We start from the raw sequence: 18,878 nt of genomic DNA, 5'->3' as shown, positions 1-18,878 counted from the left end.
ACTAGATCTTAAGCTTATGAATATTTACGTTAATATTGCATGCCTGATGATGGTCAATGCAATCTGCTTATCAGTTTTGAATAATATTCATTTATTCAGTTGTGTGTTACTCCATTTTCACAGGACTCCTTGCAGTGTAAGATATTTTTCATTTAATTATAGTAAAAGCAAAGTACTGTATCTTGAAAGTATATTTTTTGTTTAGCCTAAAATTTACATTAGAAACTTCGTTGGGTTGAATTGCATAACAAAGACTGAAATTTATTGTAAAAAAGTCATATATATATGAATTCATGTTGTTATTTTATTTCTGTTTTTACACCATATTGTTACCACTTCAAGTAATAATAGTAACAATAAGTAACTTTTTATGTCCAATAAACAAGCTTAAAGGTTTTATGTAGCAATGGTCCAGCATAACTTACAAAGTTTTAATCACTTTAAGAAGCTGTGTCATGTTTACACACTAACATAACACCTGGTAATAAAAGCATAACACTTTTCTCCCAATTTTAATGATGAACTGGCCATTCTTTGAAGCAAACATTTGGTTAAAGATATTGCAAAAATTTGACAGAAGAAATCATAAAGTGTGAAAGGAACTCCTAATTTCATGTAAGTTTCACGTTTTGTGTAAGTAAGGAGTTAGTTACAAATTTCAAAAGTAACTAGTTAAAATTACCAACAAGCAACACATTACAAATACTATTGTTGTTGTTGTCATTATTGATGTAATATATTTTTTATATATATATGTGCTCCATCCCCAGATTTATTTTGATGACACAGGTGGGCATTAATCTTTTCAGAGTTGTGCAGTGCTTCCAACGGCTATAGCAACGGGTACAGAAATGGAAGCAACGGGTTTTCAACCAGTTCGAATGGCGTTACGCGTGGTTCCAATGGGGTGATGCCTTTTACGTCTCTCTCAGTGCCTGGATTTAGTTCTTCCTGTAGTTCATCCACCAGTGAACATGCAAATGCCAAGAAAACACCTCTTCCTATCCGAGCGGAAGCCTTAAAGCTGAGGGTATGCATTTCAACATTATTCTCTAAGGCGTATCTTAAATGTTTACCATGTACCAAACTGCTTTTGTCTTAGCCTTTTTTTGTCCTCTAAATCGTGACATGCAACTATCACCATGTCAGGAGCTGGACAACATGTTAAAAGGTTAAAAAGATGAAGTTGGGTAAAGTTAAGAACAAGAGATAAGGCATGATTTGATGTTTGCCATGTTTGGATGACAACTGTCCAGGTTCTAGATGAAGCCATGTGAAGTTTTGAAAGGTAGAGAACAATAGAAGTATGTGCCAAAAGTAACCATAGCTTAAGTGAAAATTATTGGCATACAGTGTGAATATAGATAATCTCCTGGGTTTACAAATGTCTCGTATCAACACAAAATGCAGGGGTTTCGAAACTTTTTTCATTTCACAGCACCCTTCATAAGGCTCAATTAGTGTGGTTAGGTTGCTTGCCTTACGTTAAAAACTAAACACATAATGCAAATTCAGAAACATTTTATGTGTAAAAAGTACTAAATAAGCACATATTTGGAACAATCATATCATAACTAGTAAGTAACATTTCAGTGAAAATATTGGAATATTTCACTGTGCCCCTGCAAGCCAGCCATGACACCCCAGAGTGCTGCTACAGCACACACGTTGGGAACCACTGTATTAAGGTAAACCTTCACACATTCTTGACCTATCATCTCCACTCTCCAGCCACATTTACCACCAGGTATCTGTCTGATATGAGCCTGGGTGGACAACAGAGCTTTTTAACTTGCATAGTGTAAGAAAACTGCTCGTACATAATAATAAGGCCCATTTTACTTGGACCACTTCAAATATGCTCAATATGCATGTCTACAGACATGCTACTATCCATAAGATCCGAATGCATCTTTCCTTAACTATTAATTAGCATAAAAACTTTGATTATGATGAATTTTATTCATAGATATGTGGTAATTTATCTAAATATGCATTCTCTATTTTTCTGCCAGGCAAATAATGCATTCGAGAAACAGCAGTATACTCTAGCAATCAGTCTGTACAATAAAGCAATAAGTATTTGTCCATCTTCTGCCATTCTCTATGGCAACAGAGCAGCTGCATTTATGAAACGCAGTTGGTGAGTATTGCTATTGATGTCTTCTAACCATACAGTGTTATTTAGATTATCTAACTACTATGAACATTGTAGTAGGTGATTACAGTTGTTTATATTTTGTTCTCGTTGGCTCATTGGCTGTGGGAATCTGGAGGCCAGATATACATATTTTAAATGAAATCTCAGCTCTTCTTTTAAAATACAAATTTATCACTAAGTCGTAATTAAATTGGTTAGTATTTGGTCAGTTAAATCAGTAATTTTTGACCCTTTTGACTAGTTCCCACCTTTGTATCCACTGAAGGAAAGAGCAAAGCTCTAACCCCTCATAGGTTGTTCGTGAAAGTAGCTGGCTGCATTTAGTTAAGAGATCCAACTGTGTACCAAAATATGTCATTTTTATTCCTTAGCCAGAAAATGTAGGTTCTGAAGTTCAGGATCAATTTTGGATCATTTCGTAAAGGAATCTGTAGGTTGCCTATTGTTGCCTATTTCAAAGATGATTGCCTTGTGGCTAAAATTGAGAAATTGTAAAAATCTTGTTAATGTCTGTCAATTTAGTTCCTTTTTACCCACGTATTCATCCTCAGCCTAGTTATAACATTGTTTCTCACATGAGCATGAAGCAATTAAAACCACCAAAGAAACATTACTTATTGTTACAACTGTGTGTACTTACAAATGTTTTATGAGCATCTCTAATGAAGTTGTGTTTTTCTTATCGCAGGGATGGAGATGTGTATGCTGCAATGAGAGATTGTCATACAGCCCTTCAGCTGGATCCTAATCACCTCAAAGCTCACTTTAGGTAACCTTCTTAGACTTTAAAGCAGGAATATATGTGCATTGAAGCCATGAGTTAAATTCAGTAAAATAGGTCACAAAGACTTATGGTGTAACTGGTGATGGTAGTGAGAAGTTTTGGAATGTGTCAGTGGATGGAAGCACAATAAGAAGTGGGCTTGTAATTGTAATAAAAAGAGGTGTAAGGAGTGACCCTTTGTGAAGACATCCAAATGTGAACCTCACTTCCAGGTGACACCCTGGATTGCATTTTGCAGACCAGCGAGGCTCTGGTGTCTGAACTCTCGGCTAGTATAATCCTCCTTGGGGCTCGTGATGTGTTGTCCTTTTGCGTTTGTGATTGTCCCTTCACCCATCTCATCTTATCACTATTCATCCTCATCTTTCCGATTAGCCAAAAGTAGCAGAACAGGGAAGTAAAATAAAGTAAATCAATCTTTCGATCAATTTAATAATATATGGTTTACAAGTTCGTATCTGCTTTGAATTTTTTTCTGTCTAGCCGTTTGTGACCTATTTCTTCACTTCCTCGTATAAATGCTGTAATGTAAAAGTAACGTAAAGTGCTCCCTGTGCTTTGCACCATGCCATGAAGGCGTATAGGGGATGTGGAGTTAGTTTCTTGATCATGGTCGAAGGTGGGGATGGTATGATCAGCACCATGCCCCTGACTGCCTTTACCCCCAATAGTTTCCTCCAGGTACCCACTTTATGCGACAGGTGGGCACGTGAGCTGCTTGAACAGGTGGAAAAATTCCCTGTTTTCCCCCGCTGGTTATCAAACCCGGGTCTCTTGCATGGTAGTCAGATAACATTACAATGGCTGTAATGTATGTACCATATTAATTCAGTTTGGATTAAATGTAGGTTGTGCTATCTACCAGAGCTTTAAGATGGAAAACAGAACGTTACTCTTTTGTTTTCTTCCATTTATGTATTTATATTTGCACTTGGTTCACCGCGAACCCTATGCAACTTACCATCCTTGTTGCTGTATTGCATTGCATTGCTGGTTTAAAAATGGATTGTATTTCTGGTTCAAATGTGGTACATAAAATGACATTTTTATGTTGTTATGGTAAATAACATCTCATGTTTGAGGAAAGCTTTTCAATTGGTAAAATGTATGAGTGGGAATCGACTCAAAAAATGTAGTTAATCTTAATGTCATGCTTTGTAATGCTACTGCGATAAGTAACTTTTTGTGTACAAAGATGCTTGCCCATTCTTAACTCATTTGCTAAACTTATCCTGGTGTTATAAAGGGTGTACACAAATGAATATTGGAGTTTTAAACTTGTATATTTTCTATGCTATACACATTACAAATATGAACCATATATGAAATGAAATAGTAACTCACCAAGTTTTCATAACTTACATTACAAGTGTTCAATGTGGGCACCATTCGTGATACGGCACACATCCAGCCGATAGTCCATTTCTTGCCACACTAAACTTAGCTAGTCTGGTGTAATTGACCCTACCACTGTAACAATCCTGCACCTCAACTCAGGTAGGCTGGCAGATAGTGGTGGTACGTAAACACCATCTTTTACATAGCCCCACAGAAAAAAAATTCACAGGGGGTGAGGTCAGGGGACCTTGGAGACCACTGGAGAAGATGCAAGTCATCTGCACCATGACGACCGATCCAACGATGGGGGAGAACTTCATTTAACCATTCCCGCACTACATTATGACAGTGAGGGGGAGTGCCCTCTTGTTGCCAAATGATGTGTTGTTTATCCTCCAATTGCGGAAAGAGCCAATTTTGTAGCATGTCTAGATATGAAATTCCAGTAACAGTTTCTTCCATAAAAAAGAACGGCCCATAAACTTGTTGTTTAGGTACTGCACAGAAGACATTAACTTTGAGTGAATCCTGTACGTGCTGCAGAGTTTCCCGTGGATTCTGCGACCCCCAGCTACGAACATTATGTGTGTTCACTTTTCCACTTAGATGAAATGTGGATTCATCGCTGAAAATCACACGACTAAGAAAATCATCATCTTCTTGATTAAGAATTTATGTGCAGAAGTCCCTACGAGCCAAATGATCTGCAGGCTTTAGGGCCTGTAACAGCTTCAGACGGTACGGTCTCATTTGGAGTATTTTCCTTAACACTTTCCACACTGTCATTGTTGGCATTGCTAGTTCTTGACTAGCTCGCCGCACAGATTTTCTAGGACTGCAAGTGAAAGGCGTTCTGACGCTTTCCACCTTCTCGTCTGATACACACAGCCATCCGGAACTTTTCCCTTTACATAGGCATCCTGTCGTCTTAAACTGGTTATACCATCTACAAATGATGTTGTCAGACCGGGGGGGGGGAATTCCAAATCTTCGCCGATACGCCCGTTGAACTGTAACAACTGAATTAGACCTTGCACGTTCCAACACACAAAAAGAATTACACTCGAGAGTCACCATCTTTATGAATGGCTCCGCCAAGCGGTAGAGTTAGGAAACAAATTTTGCACATGCATAAAATCAAAACTTGGTGAGTTACTCTTTCATTCCATATATGGTTCATATTTGTAATGTGTATAGCATAGAAAATATACAAGTTTTTTGTAGATGTTTTGAGGAGAGCTGAAGCTCGCTTGCTTTTGACAGGTTGGCAAGGTGCTTGTATGAGCTACAATGGACTCAAGAAGCATCTGACTGTTTACAGGTGTTTAAGGCAAAATTCCCAGAGCAGGCCCAGTCTCACGCATGCAAAGCTTTGGATAAGGACATTCAGACAGCCAGTGCTTCAAAATCTGATTCAGGTTTGTGGTAGTTATTTTCACCAACTTAGTACCATAATATGGATTGTATGCCTCATTGTCTTGTGTTATCATTCTTCCTACTTCTCATTAATTCTTAAATTTACAAGGCAAGGCCTCACTCTACACCATTTCATATTATAATGAAATTCAGTATACTGAATGCTGTCATGGATATAAAGAAAACCTCCAAATCTTAGGTTGTGTATGCCAGATTTTGAAGTAGTATAGCCTTGAAGTTGTCAAATTTTGCCCCAAAGTGAGCAAACGGCATTTATTAAAATTATGGTTTAAACTTATTTAATTGATCTAGAAATGTGGGAAATGTCTCAATGCAAAAATTGTTTTCCATGGAGTTTTATATGATATTAGAGTTTAGAGTTGGGGGCACGACATGACATTAGAGTTTGTAGTAAAAAAGAAAATCCCTCAAATCAACATGTCCATCTTTTTGAAAAACTGTTATTTTCAGGAGGCAAGGTATCATTGAAAAGAGACAGTTGCCCACCCCCACCCCAGTTGGGTCCTGAAAAACTCAGATGCAATGTTTTCTACATATTGGTTACAAATTTTGCACAAATTAAACCCATTAGCAGCAAGAAGTACAATACACAAAGATTCAAAAGTAGATATGAATATCTGTGATGGGTGGATAGAGAAGGGTCAAAGGGAGCAATACCCTCCTGTGACACACCTGAGCATAACAATAAATTGTCAATAATGTAAGAGTGAAAGATAATGATCAATTGTGTTAAATTCCACGCAAGGTCCATTGTACATGTACATATGATACAAAGGAATGGTTAGAAAAGTGTTTGGAAGATTGGTAAACCTTCCCTTTTCTCATCTAATATATATCGAGAATATCAGGTAAAGGTAAAAAAGAGGTCAAGTTCCCCGTGCCATGAAGGCACATTTAGGGCATGTGGGGATAGGGCACCACACATTCTCAATCTCACCCATTTGGGTGGTGATGTGATCAGCATCTTGCTCTGGCCACCTTTACTCCCCAGGGATGCCCCCAGAGCCACTTTATGCACCCTGGGAATCGAACCCGGGTCTCCCACGTGGAAGTAAGGTGCCCTACCGTCTAGACCACTGTGGCTCAAATCGAAAATATCAGCAGTAGAATATTGAAATTATTCAATCTTCTTAGTTTCTTAGTAATAAATGCACACTGTCTCCTAGCTTTAGATACAATATGGTGTATATGTTCATTGATTTTCAAACCTCGTATAATGTAGTACATGGTGTTTGTTCCCTGCACACAGATGGAGAGACTGAAGATCAAGACAGCAGCCCTAACAGCAGTTCAGGGAAGCAGAGCACTTCGACAACTTCCTCAAGCCAAGTGCATCGTTTGCCTATTTCCGAGCAAGAACGACACTGGAGAAGTTTAGCGTATGATTACGAGTCCCGGTTTTGTGGCCACTGTAACACAACCACAGACATTAAGGAAGCTAACTTCTTTGGAAGGTAAGGGCTGAATTACAGGTTTCTTTTACAGGTCAAAAATTAAGATTTGATGCTCCTTGTTTTTTTTAATAATTGCATTTAATTACTAAAGCAGGACAATTTTGTAACATGTTTTACCTAACTATATATAATATGGCTTGTATGTGCAAGATAACCAATATTTTGACCTTCTATTAACTTAGAGTGAATCAGAAAATTGTGCATTATCAAATTCAAAGCAAGGCCTAAGAAATCAAAATGTCCAAGAAAATAGTGCGTAACTTCTACACCAACAATAGTGTAATTTCATTCCTTAAAACGTAGAATTTAAATTAAAATTGAATGAAAATACTAAGGCTGGACTAATGTGAAAGTTTTGCTGATACTAATAAACAACTGACATAAAATTTACCCATGCTTGTACTCTGTGAATCTGTTAAAAGATTGTAAATGTTCCATCAGGAACATAAATGGTTCCTTAATTATTGAAAAAAAGGAACTGTATATTTACACATCTACTTCCAAATACCAGCAGAGTAACTCTCTCCTTCCCTAGAAAACACAGATGGACAATTTGTGTGGTGGTATTTTTGCAGTGTACTGTACAGAGCTTGAAATGATAGGAGTCAAAGGGATGCCCTTTGGCCTAGACTAGTTGCTAAAATAAAACCACATTCTTGATTCAACAGTGCTGTCAGTTTGTTACATCGTAAAATATTTAATGTTAAAGAGAGAGAGGGAAATCACTTTATGCTTAGGCACACACAGGAGATGTATTATGTAGATATTTAGCATTTTTCACTAAAATTTCCACAATGATAGACACAGTTCAAACAATTTCGCAAAAAAAATGGACGATTCAGAAGCAAAAATTAAGAGTATGGAAAATGTATTTTTAAATGCCTACAAGATGGTATCAGAATTTTTGGTAAAAATCATTTATTTCACCAATAAGGTGTGAAATCTAATAATGAAGTATTACATTCAGATTGTGATGTACATAAACATTTTATTTCTCGTAGGGAAGGTCAGTACATTGTTGCGGGATCAGATGATGGGTCGTTTTTCATTTGGGACAGGCAGACAACGAATATCATGCGTGTACTAAGAGGAGATGATTCCATTGTCAATTGTCTTCAGCCTCATCCTTCATATTGCCTCCTGGCGACAAGTGGCATAGATCCCGTTGTGAGATTGTGGAGTCCACGGCCTGAGGTTTGTAAATCATCGTTTATATTAGATTTGAAGTAATGCAAGGGAGTGTCATAGAAATATTTAATTAAGTATATGAACTTGTAGAATTAGAATACATATGAATTCATGTGAAAAACTAATCAAAGAAAGGTCTTAACTTTAGAAAAACATCACATATGAGTAATGACTTTATTTTCATAAAAAGTAGTAATAAAATTGCAAAATTTTGTATTATGTTAGGGTTATTTATACATATGTTGGATTATTATCACAATTTGCTGATAAATATAGTAACAAATATCAGTATGGTAACAATTAATTTGTCCCAACTCTTAAGTCATAGTGATGTGTGTTGTTATACAGGGTGATTCATAAATTTGTGAAACATTTTAGAAATTCACCACAGATAAACTATGCAATGGATAGTGGTAATTCTGATGCCAATGAAATTACAAATTCTTCAAGTTTTTGTAGGAAACCTCACAAGTCCATAGTTACTAGAAAACGGTAGTAGGAAATATGGTGCTAAGTATGTAAAAAGGCATTTTGCATGTTGGAATGTGCAAGAATTTTGTCCGTTGTGACAGGATGGAAAAGAGTATATAGAACTTGCTCAAGATAGGGACAGATGGAAGGCCTGTGTTGCTGCAGCCATGAACATTCGGGTTTAAGAAGGCTAGGGAGTTAGTTAGTTAGTGACTGTGCAATGACAATTTGGATCAGAATTTAAGACAGAGCCCCACTCCCTGCTAATCTACAGGAACTTTGCAACTCTTATCACTGCAGCTGTGGCACTGGTCAACTGTGATATGCTAACATGTGTGTGGGACGAAATGCAGTAACGGTTAGATATCTGCTGCATCAGCAAAGGTGGGCACAGAGCATTTGTGAGGTGTGTACAAAAACTTTCAGAGTTTGTTATTATATTGGTTCCAGATGCAACAGTTCTTTAATTCAAAGACAATTTTTGCAATTATATTTTGTTATTTTCTTTGTGCATAATCCAAAAGGAATGAAGAAAATTTTGTTGTACATACTTTATTCAATGTTGATGTTATTTTGTTTGTTATTCGTTACTATGGTGACTAGAAATTGGTTAATATACTAATGTGTTAAGTGACATTTGTCAAGTGATTTTATTTAAGACAAATAAACTGCTCCACACTGGGGACAGTTGTACAGAACTACCTTTTTTCTTGTATGTATGCATTGCTTGCATTGTACTCTTGTAGTCTATGGTTATTACTTCACAACAAAAAACTGTGTTTTTATGCATGTAATAATCATAGACTACAAGAGAAATAATCAGAATTACCATTGTCAGTTGTATTGTTTGTCTGTAGTAAAATGTTTCACAGACTTATGAATCACCCTGTATTATAGATTCAATGAATGTATCTTTTTATTAAAGTTTTAAATATCATTCAAATGGAAATACTTAGTAGATCTGGCCTTGTAGGCTTTGCAACTCCTCGTAACCTCTCTCAGGAACTGAAGGAGAAAAGCAAAATTGTATGATAAGTGGGAAAGAAGTTGATTTTCTTACATGTATGAGTGGTTTGGACACTTGAGTTTACACCTCGATTACTTCTTATTGCTTTTGTAGGATGGTAGCAAGAACGACCGAGAAGTCATTGACTTGGATGATGCTGCATCAGCCAATCAAAAGAGAATGAATGCAGACCCATTCGAAGTTATGCTTATGAACATGGGATATCGTATCACGTCGATACAAGGGGACGAGGATGGGGAGGAAGAAGGCAGCACTGCAGCAATGCAGGGAGCAGCTATCAACTGTCGGCCTAGTTAATTGCTGGTAATTCCAGTTGTGCAATTTACATAACAAATGTAATTTGCAGTGTTTTTTTTTCGAAGTGGAAAGCGTTCAGATGTTTATTGTATATAATTAAAAGAAATCTTGTAATTTATATTAGCAATTACCACTGGTGCAAATGCAATAATTTGTTACCAGGAAATGAACTGCAAACAGTAAATCTTGTAGAATATTGTTTAAAATAAAATTGCTTTACATAAGAAGTTAAAATTTAAGAACTTATTGTTTTAAAATTATTTTTTCGTATTTTGGACAGATTTCTACAGGGAAAGTACCACCTCACCAATATTGTCAACTTTGTTTTTAATTCACAAATTGGAGGCCGTTGCTCAGTGGCGTGCTCAGGATTTTCGAAAGGGTGTGTTACGTATACTTTTATTTTAGTGCTCAGTCCTGATTATGCCATCTTTTCCAGCATTTGACGTTCTTGGGAATACTGAGACAAATAGAGGGTTAACACCCCCACCCCACCTCTGGGCACACTACTGCTGTTGCTACTCTTGTTTCCTCACCTTCACATCAAAAACTACCTTTGCACAGTCACGGACACTTCTGGATTATAACAATTCCATTAACTTTCAATGGAATCGTTACAACCCACAAGTGTCCATTACTACATACAAGAATTTGATGCTAGTTGACAACATATTCAGGTGAATAAATACCTTCCAGAGGTGAAAATATCCCATCTGGTGACTGCCTGGACATTCATTAAAACCATACCAATTGTGGAAGATGAGATTAGAGGCTTGCACGAGACCCAGAAGAAACCCATCCACAAGGAGGCACGCCTACAATAATATGCAACATGCCCATCAAGCCAGGTGTTCGACATTTGCGAAGGCGAGCTTCCCTCCACAGGCCTCTATGGCTGCCAGGTTTTTCTCTTTACCCGAGTACTAAGCAGTCACGTGAGACCCGATGTAGTTCCTGCAGTCAAATGCGAGCACCATTGTGAGTGTTGCCAATGGCCATTATATTTCACTACAAATAGAGAGATTTGAATTTATGCTAGTCGCAGGTGCCTTGAGGTTGTATAACCTTTGGCTTAGTAAGGATTGGGTGACCACCCTTTATTCTTTTCTTGAATAAAAAGCACTTTCTCTTTGCTTTTCTTCTCTCTTGACCTTTCATACCTGATTTTAATATGTTAACAATAAAGCACCTCAAACTGCCATGGAGCAAGGTGTGGGGCATTTAAATGCTTCCGTTGTCTTCAACTGAAGAAGGGCATGGATAATATTAGCCAGTGGCGGCCAGCGGCAACTGTGATGAGTAGGTTGAGGTTGCGCCATTGGCCAAAATGTTTATCCTCGTTTGGTAACGTGGAAAACAGTGTGTGTTTAAGTAATAACACACTAATCCGTTCCATCTTCACTCACTAACCTATCTTTATACACTACAGGACACTTCCCTAAAAACACAACAATTACAAGAGGAAGGGAAAAACAAATCCTCTCACCTTCTCCTCCCTCATGCACACGTATTCCAACTGGATGTCGAAAATATCCTCGACATCTGTTGTAAAAAGAAATTGTCGAAATGCCAAAGGAAACTCGCATCACCATAGGAATTTTTACTTTTATATTTTTAAAAAAGTCTGGATGGCCCTCTAGGTGCATCTATCTGTTATCAAAATGTTCATTTAACTTTGGAAAAATACTACGTTTGTTTCTCCAAAAGGAGACAGAAAAGTAGATAGTACCTTTCTCATGAATTACTTCCCAATGGGTCTTACAAATCAGTTGTATTTAGCGACTTATCTCTGAAGGTAGCAACTGTGCCAACCCTGCAAAAGTCCCCATGCTGTGCCATGCAAAAATGGGGACGGCTGGTGTTTTATGGGCTGACCCCGCCCCCTGCTACCCTGTTCCTGGCTCATGGTGGAAATGTTCCCCGCTGAGACTTCTTCAACCCTCTCCACGTGTGTCAACTTGGTTAGGCCAGCTCTTGGGCAGCTTGGACCACTGTCTCGCGAGGCTACGAAACAGGTGGCAATGCAGTGAGGAGGTTGGGGTGGTTGTCACGTCAGCCTGACCGATTGCAAGGTTCGAATCTCCTTGTCTGTAAACTATCAATGTATTAATTTAACAATACTTGGGCAAGGTATGCGTTTCTTCTGAGGGTAGTGCCATGGCACGATGGCTCTCCCCCTTGAGCCTCCGCTTATATTAGCAATTCTTCCTCCCTACAACTTCAGATGCAGGGATTGCCCTCTGTAACTGGTACGAAAATGATTTATCTTGAGAATTTCCTGATCAAGTTCTACGAGGAAAGTTCCAAAAGTTTGTGGATTGGCAACACTGCACCGATTCTGTGTAAACTGAGTCTGTGATTGTTGCACGTGAAGATAGCCTGTGGTGTGCTTTGTTAATGTACGAGTGAACCAACGTGCAGCTGTTGTTTGTTTGCTCACTATAAAAGTGTAACTGCAGAGTGTATTACAATGGCGGATGAGAATGATATACCGATAATTACCAAACAAAGGATCGCTATTGAATTTTGTGTGAAGTTATGCAAAAGTGGCCAGGAAACGTTTGAGATGATCAAGGAAGCTTACGGTAACGAAGCAATGGGCAGATCGGCTGTATTCAAGTGGTGGAAGCATTTTAAGGAAGGTAAACGCAATGTGCAGAATAAGGCGAGAAGTGGGCATCCATCAACATCAGTGAACGATGAGAACATTGTGAAAGCAGAGACATTGTTAAAAGAAGATAGATGTTTATCGATTCGTGAATTGGCAGCTAAACTGAATGTTGGTGTAGCAAGATGTCACGAAGGGAGCAATTCGCAAAAAAAGACGTGAACTCCTGCAGGATAACGCTAAGCCACATATGGCATGGCAAGCTATGGCAGCTTTCGAGAAAATTGGTGGGCAGTCTCTAGACCATCCTCCATACAGCCTAGACCTCGCACCCTGCAATTTCTGGGCATTTCCAACACTTAAGGAAGAGTTATGCGGAAGGAAGTTTAGCACGGACCAGGAAGTGAAAGCTGTCAAATCCACTACCTTACACAGACTCTCAGAAAATGGTCTGCTACATGTGTTTGAGAAGCTAGTGCATCGCTGGAATCAGTGTATAGAGTGTGAAGGCTGCTATTTCGAAAAGGAAACTCACACCAACCCTCATATTGACTCGGACTCCGAATAGTAATCTGAGTCCATGAACTTTCGCAACAACCCTTGTATGTTTCAGGAATGTGCTTAAATCTAAAATTAAGTGCTTTAGCAAAGTTTCTTCCCCTTGATAACTCTACACACTAGCTTCCAGTATTCTCTGTATCTTGTACCGCCTTCTGTTTGTTTCATACTCTTCAAGTAGCAACCACGAAATAAGAACTATCTTTCTCAAAATTGAAACTTAGGAAAAACTCCTGGAAGGTAATGTAGAATGGTATGATTTAGAATAAATTTAGCAGACTCGGTAATCTCACTTTTGAACGTGAAAGGGTAAAATCTATTGATGATGTGAAGTAAAAGTGACATTCGCTGCCCAGAAGCCAGCTTTCTGTTAAGCAAGGTAGTTTGATTAAAATTGGGGAATTCTTTTTTTAAAAATCACTTATTGAAATCACTTTAAATAAAATTACAAAATAATGTACACAAGAAATTGCAGATATCAGAATCACTTTTTGTGAAAGTACATTAATATCGTAATCATTTTAATGGTGTTTTATAGGCTCTAAGAAAGGAAACAAAATATATGTACTAATAGGGTGAAGCTCATACAAAGGAAATTAATCTGTCATCTGTAAAAATACTTAAATTTTCGTCGATTCAAAATTCAATAATTTTTGTAGGCCAAAATAGCAATTATCATATATAAATATGGTCGCTGATATTTTGCTAGCTATCATTAAAACACTTTAATTCGGCTACAAAGACTGTAAAAATATTGTAAGTTATAATTATAGAGTACATCCAGAATATTTTATTTTCACTGGAAGAAAAGTTACTGAAATTATAATAGTTTCATTAACACCGTCAACAAATATTTTCATGTTAAGTTCATTTTGTGCATTATCAGAAACAGAGGAATGCATATTTATGTGTATTTTTGTACTTGCTTTAATCAAACTGTTTAAATATTTTACAGGGCCTTTTATCAGAAAAAGCGTTTCTATATAAAAGATATGTATCTATGTGTATGGTGCAAAAAAAATGCAAGGCATTTTAAGCAAGTTTTTTTTTAAAAAAATAAAAGAAGATTGATTCAAATTTTAAAAAATATAAAAAATTATTTAAATAAAAATCATGATTTGTATCCACCCAGTGGTTAAGAGGGGGATAAGTAAGTATTTGTCTATTCTTGTTTTGAATACACAAATGTTAAAGAAAGATTATTGGAATATGTGAAAATTAACAGGTAGAGGTTCAATTACTATAATCTTATATTTCCTGGAAGAATCTGACTGTACAAAGGGACCCAAATTTACTTTACGATTTTGTTACGCCACTGCGTCAAATATTTAATACTACAAGAACATTCAGATGTAACAACAAAATGAGATTCACAATTATCATCTAAGTCCTAAAATTCAAAATTAACTGGTACAATTAATGTGCAACTATCAATTGATTACACTAAAGATTTCACACTTATGGAGCAAATGGCAATCGTTTTAAGATATGTTGATGTTGAAATCGATTGTGGTTTAGCCCTGTTCTATGAAGCACCGATGTTTTACTGTGCGTCCTTTGATATTTTCAACTTAAGAAATGGTTTGTGACATTTACATCTTACAAATTTTGAAATGAGGAAACAAAGAATGACTCATTACATAATATATAGGTTACATTTAAAGATTCTTACTTTGTATGTCTGATTTCTTTTTAAAAAAATTTAGCATATTTAAGGATATTTCAGTTGTATCTTAGTGCCTGAACAACATCTTTAAAAATGTATTTTTACTACTACTTTGGTTAAAGAAAATTTCAGCAGTGTGTGTAAATTTCTGTTGCCTACTATTAAATATAATTTTCATTATAAATTTATTATTATTATGCTATTATATAAATATGATAATTTGCTGACGATTCCGTGATGATTTTTGTATCGATCCACATTGAAATTTCAAATTTAAAGAACAGATGGTGGTCTCGAATTCTAATCTCGCCCATGGCCTTGCCAGATGTTGCTACGCCACTGTAGTATAAGTGTAAAATTTTGTTAGTTTCTCAAATTAGTTTCATTATTATGTCAAACCAACTACCACACATTTTGCAAATTTGTTTTGAAGGTCTTGAAATAGGTTTGTATGTTTTGTTCATTTTGTCACTTTTCTGGTCTTGAAATCGTAAATCCTCTCTCGGTTTCAATTTTACATTGTTTGTTTGAGTAGCATTGCATCTGAAGATACAAGCTAACAATTATATTTTGCATCATGTTACTATCAATGCGGTCTGTAGAACTAGATAACTCGCAACAACGTGAGCGAGCGACGATTTGTTGAAATAGATGACAATATGCAAAAACCTTTTGTAATCTAAATTCTGATTTCAAGTTCCATTTTGTGGACCATCGTGCTTTAGTGTTCGGGGGGATATCTTGAGCAACTAATTCGGATATTGAATTGGCAAAATTACGCCAGAGAGAAAATTCATTTAATTGATTGATTGATTGATTTGTTGTTGTAAGTTCACTTTATGCACAGTAAGGCTAGTTGGGACTGGACCTACAGTTTAAAGTGGGATCCAAACCACCATGTGCCTCCACCGGGTTTCAAATCTGGGACCCCTAGATTACAAGTTGATGACACTACCACTGCACCATAGGGAGCTTCCCCCCGCCCCCTCAACTAGTTTAGTTTAATGTAGAACAACCACCAGTCACAACAATGTTCCAAAATATTTATGATGGCACTTATTGCGAAACTTTGTTTGTACTCCTTTACAAGTGTCAGCAGTGGTGGCAATTAGGGGATGGAGGGCATGAGGCAGTTTGCCCCCCTCCCTATTTTTTACCAGCTTTGTCCCCACACCATGCTAACCTAAAGCCCCCTGCACACGGGGACAGTAGTGGAGGCCAGTAGTACTAGCCAGTAATGGCTGCTATTATAAAATGGAGTGCGGACAATATCGGTACATTTTTAGAAACGTACATAAACTATGAACTACTATGGAACGTTCGTCATTCTGATTATGCCAACAAGGTGAAGAGAGAGAGTTCAATGATAAAGTTAAAGGGTGAAATAATAGGACTAGGGGTCGCAGTTCCCGACTTGAGTTTTTTGAGAGCCCGTATAAAGGCTATAAAGGCCACGTACAGAGGTGAACTCCTGAAAGTGAGTGAAGCAAAAGCAAGTGGAGCAGGCACTGACAACTTCTACGTACCAAAACTACCATCGTTCACTGCAGCCGACAGTTTCTTGAGAGATGTAGTCATCACGAGGAAGTCAACATCGAATTTGGTAAGTTTGATTTTTTAATCCTTACGTAAGAGTATGTTAGGTCAAAACTGTGTGCCAAGGTAAATAGGTATTCAATTAATTGTCACCTGTCCAGAGGTTAGGTCATATAATTTCTTAGTTGCCAAAATAGAAACAGAATCAACAAACATATTTGTAAACATAAGGAGAAAAAGGATAATAACAACTATTTAAAAAATAACAACCAGCTGAATATGTAATTTAATAAGATACTAGACTATATCAAAAGACTAAGGACCCATTATGTTTTAAAACATTTTGCAATCTTGTTAGTGTTATCAACTATTAACATTTTAAACTAATTTTGTGATTTACTGACCAATAACACTAGTAAGATATTAAGAACATTTAATTTTTACAGAGTTCGTCAATAACAAAGTAGGGCCTAAGTACATTTGCTGTGCCACTGATTACATGCCAATAGCCTTCATCTGCGAAGACACTTGTCCTTCGCTGAAGTACTCAGCCAGTTTCTTCCTTGTTTCCGAAGCTCTTTTCTCAATGACGGTAGTTCTTCTATCCCAGTGGAACATCACTGGCCGGGGTGAAAAACTCCTGTGTCAGTGTCTTCATGGTCAACCCATCCTCTTTCAAAGTACATGTACTTTCCACAACTGGTGACTTTGTTCGCAACCAGTTGTGGAGAGTACATGTACATTGTACAATCAGATCTACAGTTTCTAAATCAACTTCGATTTCTTTTCCAAAGATTCTAAATCTTGCTGCCATTATACCAAATGCGTTTTCCACCACTCTGTGTGCACGCAATAAACGATAGTTGAATATACGTTCCAATAATGTCAAATTTCTTTTCGAAAAGAGCTTCATTAAGTTCGGTGACAAAGGGAATGCATCATCCCCCAATATAAAGTAGTCATTAGAAAAATTTAGCTTACTATAGTTGATTTAAGCGAGGACAACCGGAATACACTTGCGTCATTGGCTCTTCCATTGGTTCCCACATCTATATATAGAAATTTACAATCAGCATCAGGGGTGGCGACAGGGGTGGGCACGGGTGGGCAAGCGCCCACCCAAAAATTCATGTGCCCACCCGATTGCCCACCCAATCAAAATCAATAAGTACATATACTTGGGGATATGTGAATGACTCAATAAATAAGTGTATTCTGGTGTTTATAAAATGTATATTTTACTTGTGAATATTATCATGTTAGAAATATTCACATATTATCAACCCATAAAAGGCCAATTTTGCCATTAGAAAGTGAAAGAGCTATTGAAAAAAAAAACATCAAATTAATACTTCTATGATTAAAAGCAGCTAGTAGGCTTAGGAGGCTCAAAATTATGCAGGGTATGATCAAGATTAGATCAGAATTTAGGGTGAACTTGAGGACTGCAGCTCCAGGTCTTCACTGGGAAAGACTTCTTTGAAAAGTACCACATAATTAAAAAATTAGGTACTTCAGATGTGGTAAGGAATGCAATAACAAACCACACCATGTAACTTGGCGAGAAGTTATAACTGAAACTGTGTAGAGGGGATTGGAGTCAGGTCTTGGTGCTGTAAGTTCTGGGCCTCCACATACGTACATAAATCGTGGCCTGAGAATGATTAAAATAATCTCCAAATAAATAAATAAAAACATCATCTTAGCGTTACTTCCTCCAGCAACACAATAAATTATTTAGACTTTTTAATTATTATTATTAGAATAATTTAATCAAGAAGACTTAGATGGGAAGGTCATGTGACACTAATGGCAAAGGAAAGAATAGTTTACAGGATTCTTGTTGGGAAACCTGATGGTAAGAGACCAGTAGGAAGGCCAACAGGAAGATGGAGGGATAACGTTGAGATGGACCTAAAGGAAATTAGCTATACATTGAAATTACAGAAGTGTCCCTTTCTTTATTTCATTACAATTTTTATATACCTGTCATCTTCAAATACCAAAATGGTATGTGAAATATCAACTTTATATTCGTTTAATTAATCAGAAGTAATCACAATAATCACCACAATACCGAACTGAATACATTTTGATAAACCAGTTATGTATGGAAAAAACTGCAGAATTATTCAATTGCTTTTGAGTGGCTTATCATATTTAGAAATCCTCGTTCGACACAAATTTTGCCACATGAATCACCTGAAAATGTCGACAGAATCTGTAGAGGCAGCTGAAGTAAAGAAAAAAGTTATGTCACAAAGTTTCCAGAAGACGTTTTTGTGAGTTTGTTTTTAAGCCCACTTTTATGCTCAGATAGGCTAATCGGGACTAAACCTACAGTTTAACGTGT

The 18,878-nt window shown here is 37.0% G+C and overlaps 1 protein-coding gene across 1 annotated transcript in view; it reads left to right on the top strand.

Moving 5' to 3' along the window:
* adp (WD and tetratricopeptide repeats 1) overlaps positions 1-10,385 on the top strand; it is a 50,301-nt gene extending 39,916 nt beyond the window's left edge. The window contains exons 9-15 of the mRNA XM_083123945.1: positions 810-1,030; positions 2,016-2,143; positions 2,850-2,930; positions 5,547-5,701; positions 6,970-7,174; positions 8,176-8,368; positions 9,954-10,385. Coding sequence (XP_082980071.1) covers positions 810-1,030; positions 2,016-2,143; positions 2,850-2,930; positions 5,547-5,701; positions 6,970-7,174; positions 8,176-8,368; positions 9,954-10,157 — 1,187 coding nt within the window. The 3' untranslated portion in view covers positions 10,158-10,385. The remainder of the gene's footprint in view (positions 1-809; positions 1,031-2,015; positions 2,144-2,849; positions 2,931-5,546; positions 5,702-6,969; positions 7,175-8,175; positions 8,369-9,953) is intronic.
* Positions 10,386-18,878: the final 8,493 nt, after the last annotated feature.

The sequence above is a fragment of the Lepisma saccharinum genome, chromosome 6, assembly GCF_977018435.1.
Source record: "Lepisma saccharinum chromosome 6, izLepSacc3.1, whole genome shotgun sequence".
NCBI classification, from domain to species: Eukaryota; Metazoa; Arthropoda; class Insecta; order Zygentoma; family Lepismatidae; genus Lepisma; species Lepisma saccharinum.
This window is presented reverse-complemented; position numbering and strand designations above follow the sequence as displayed.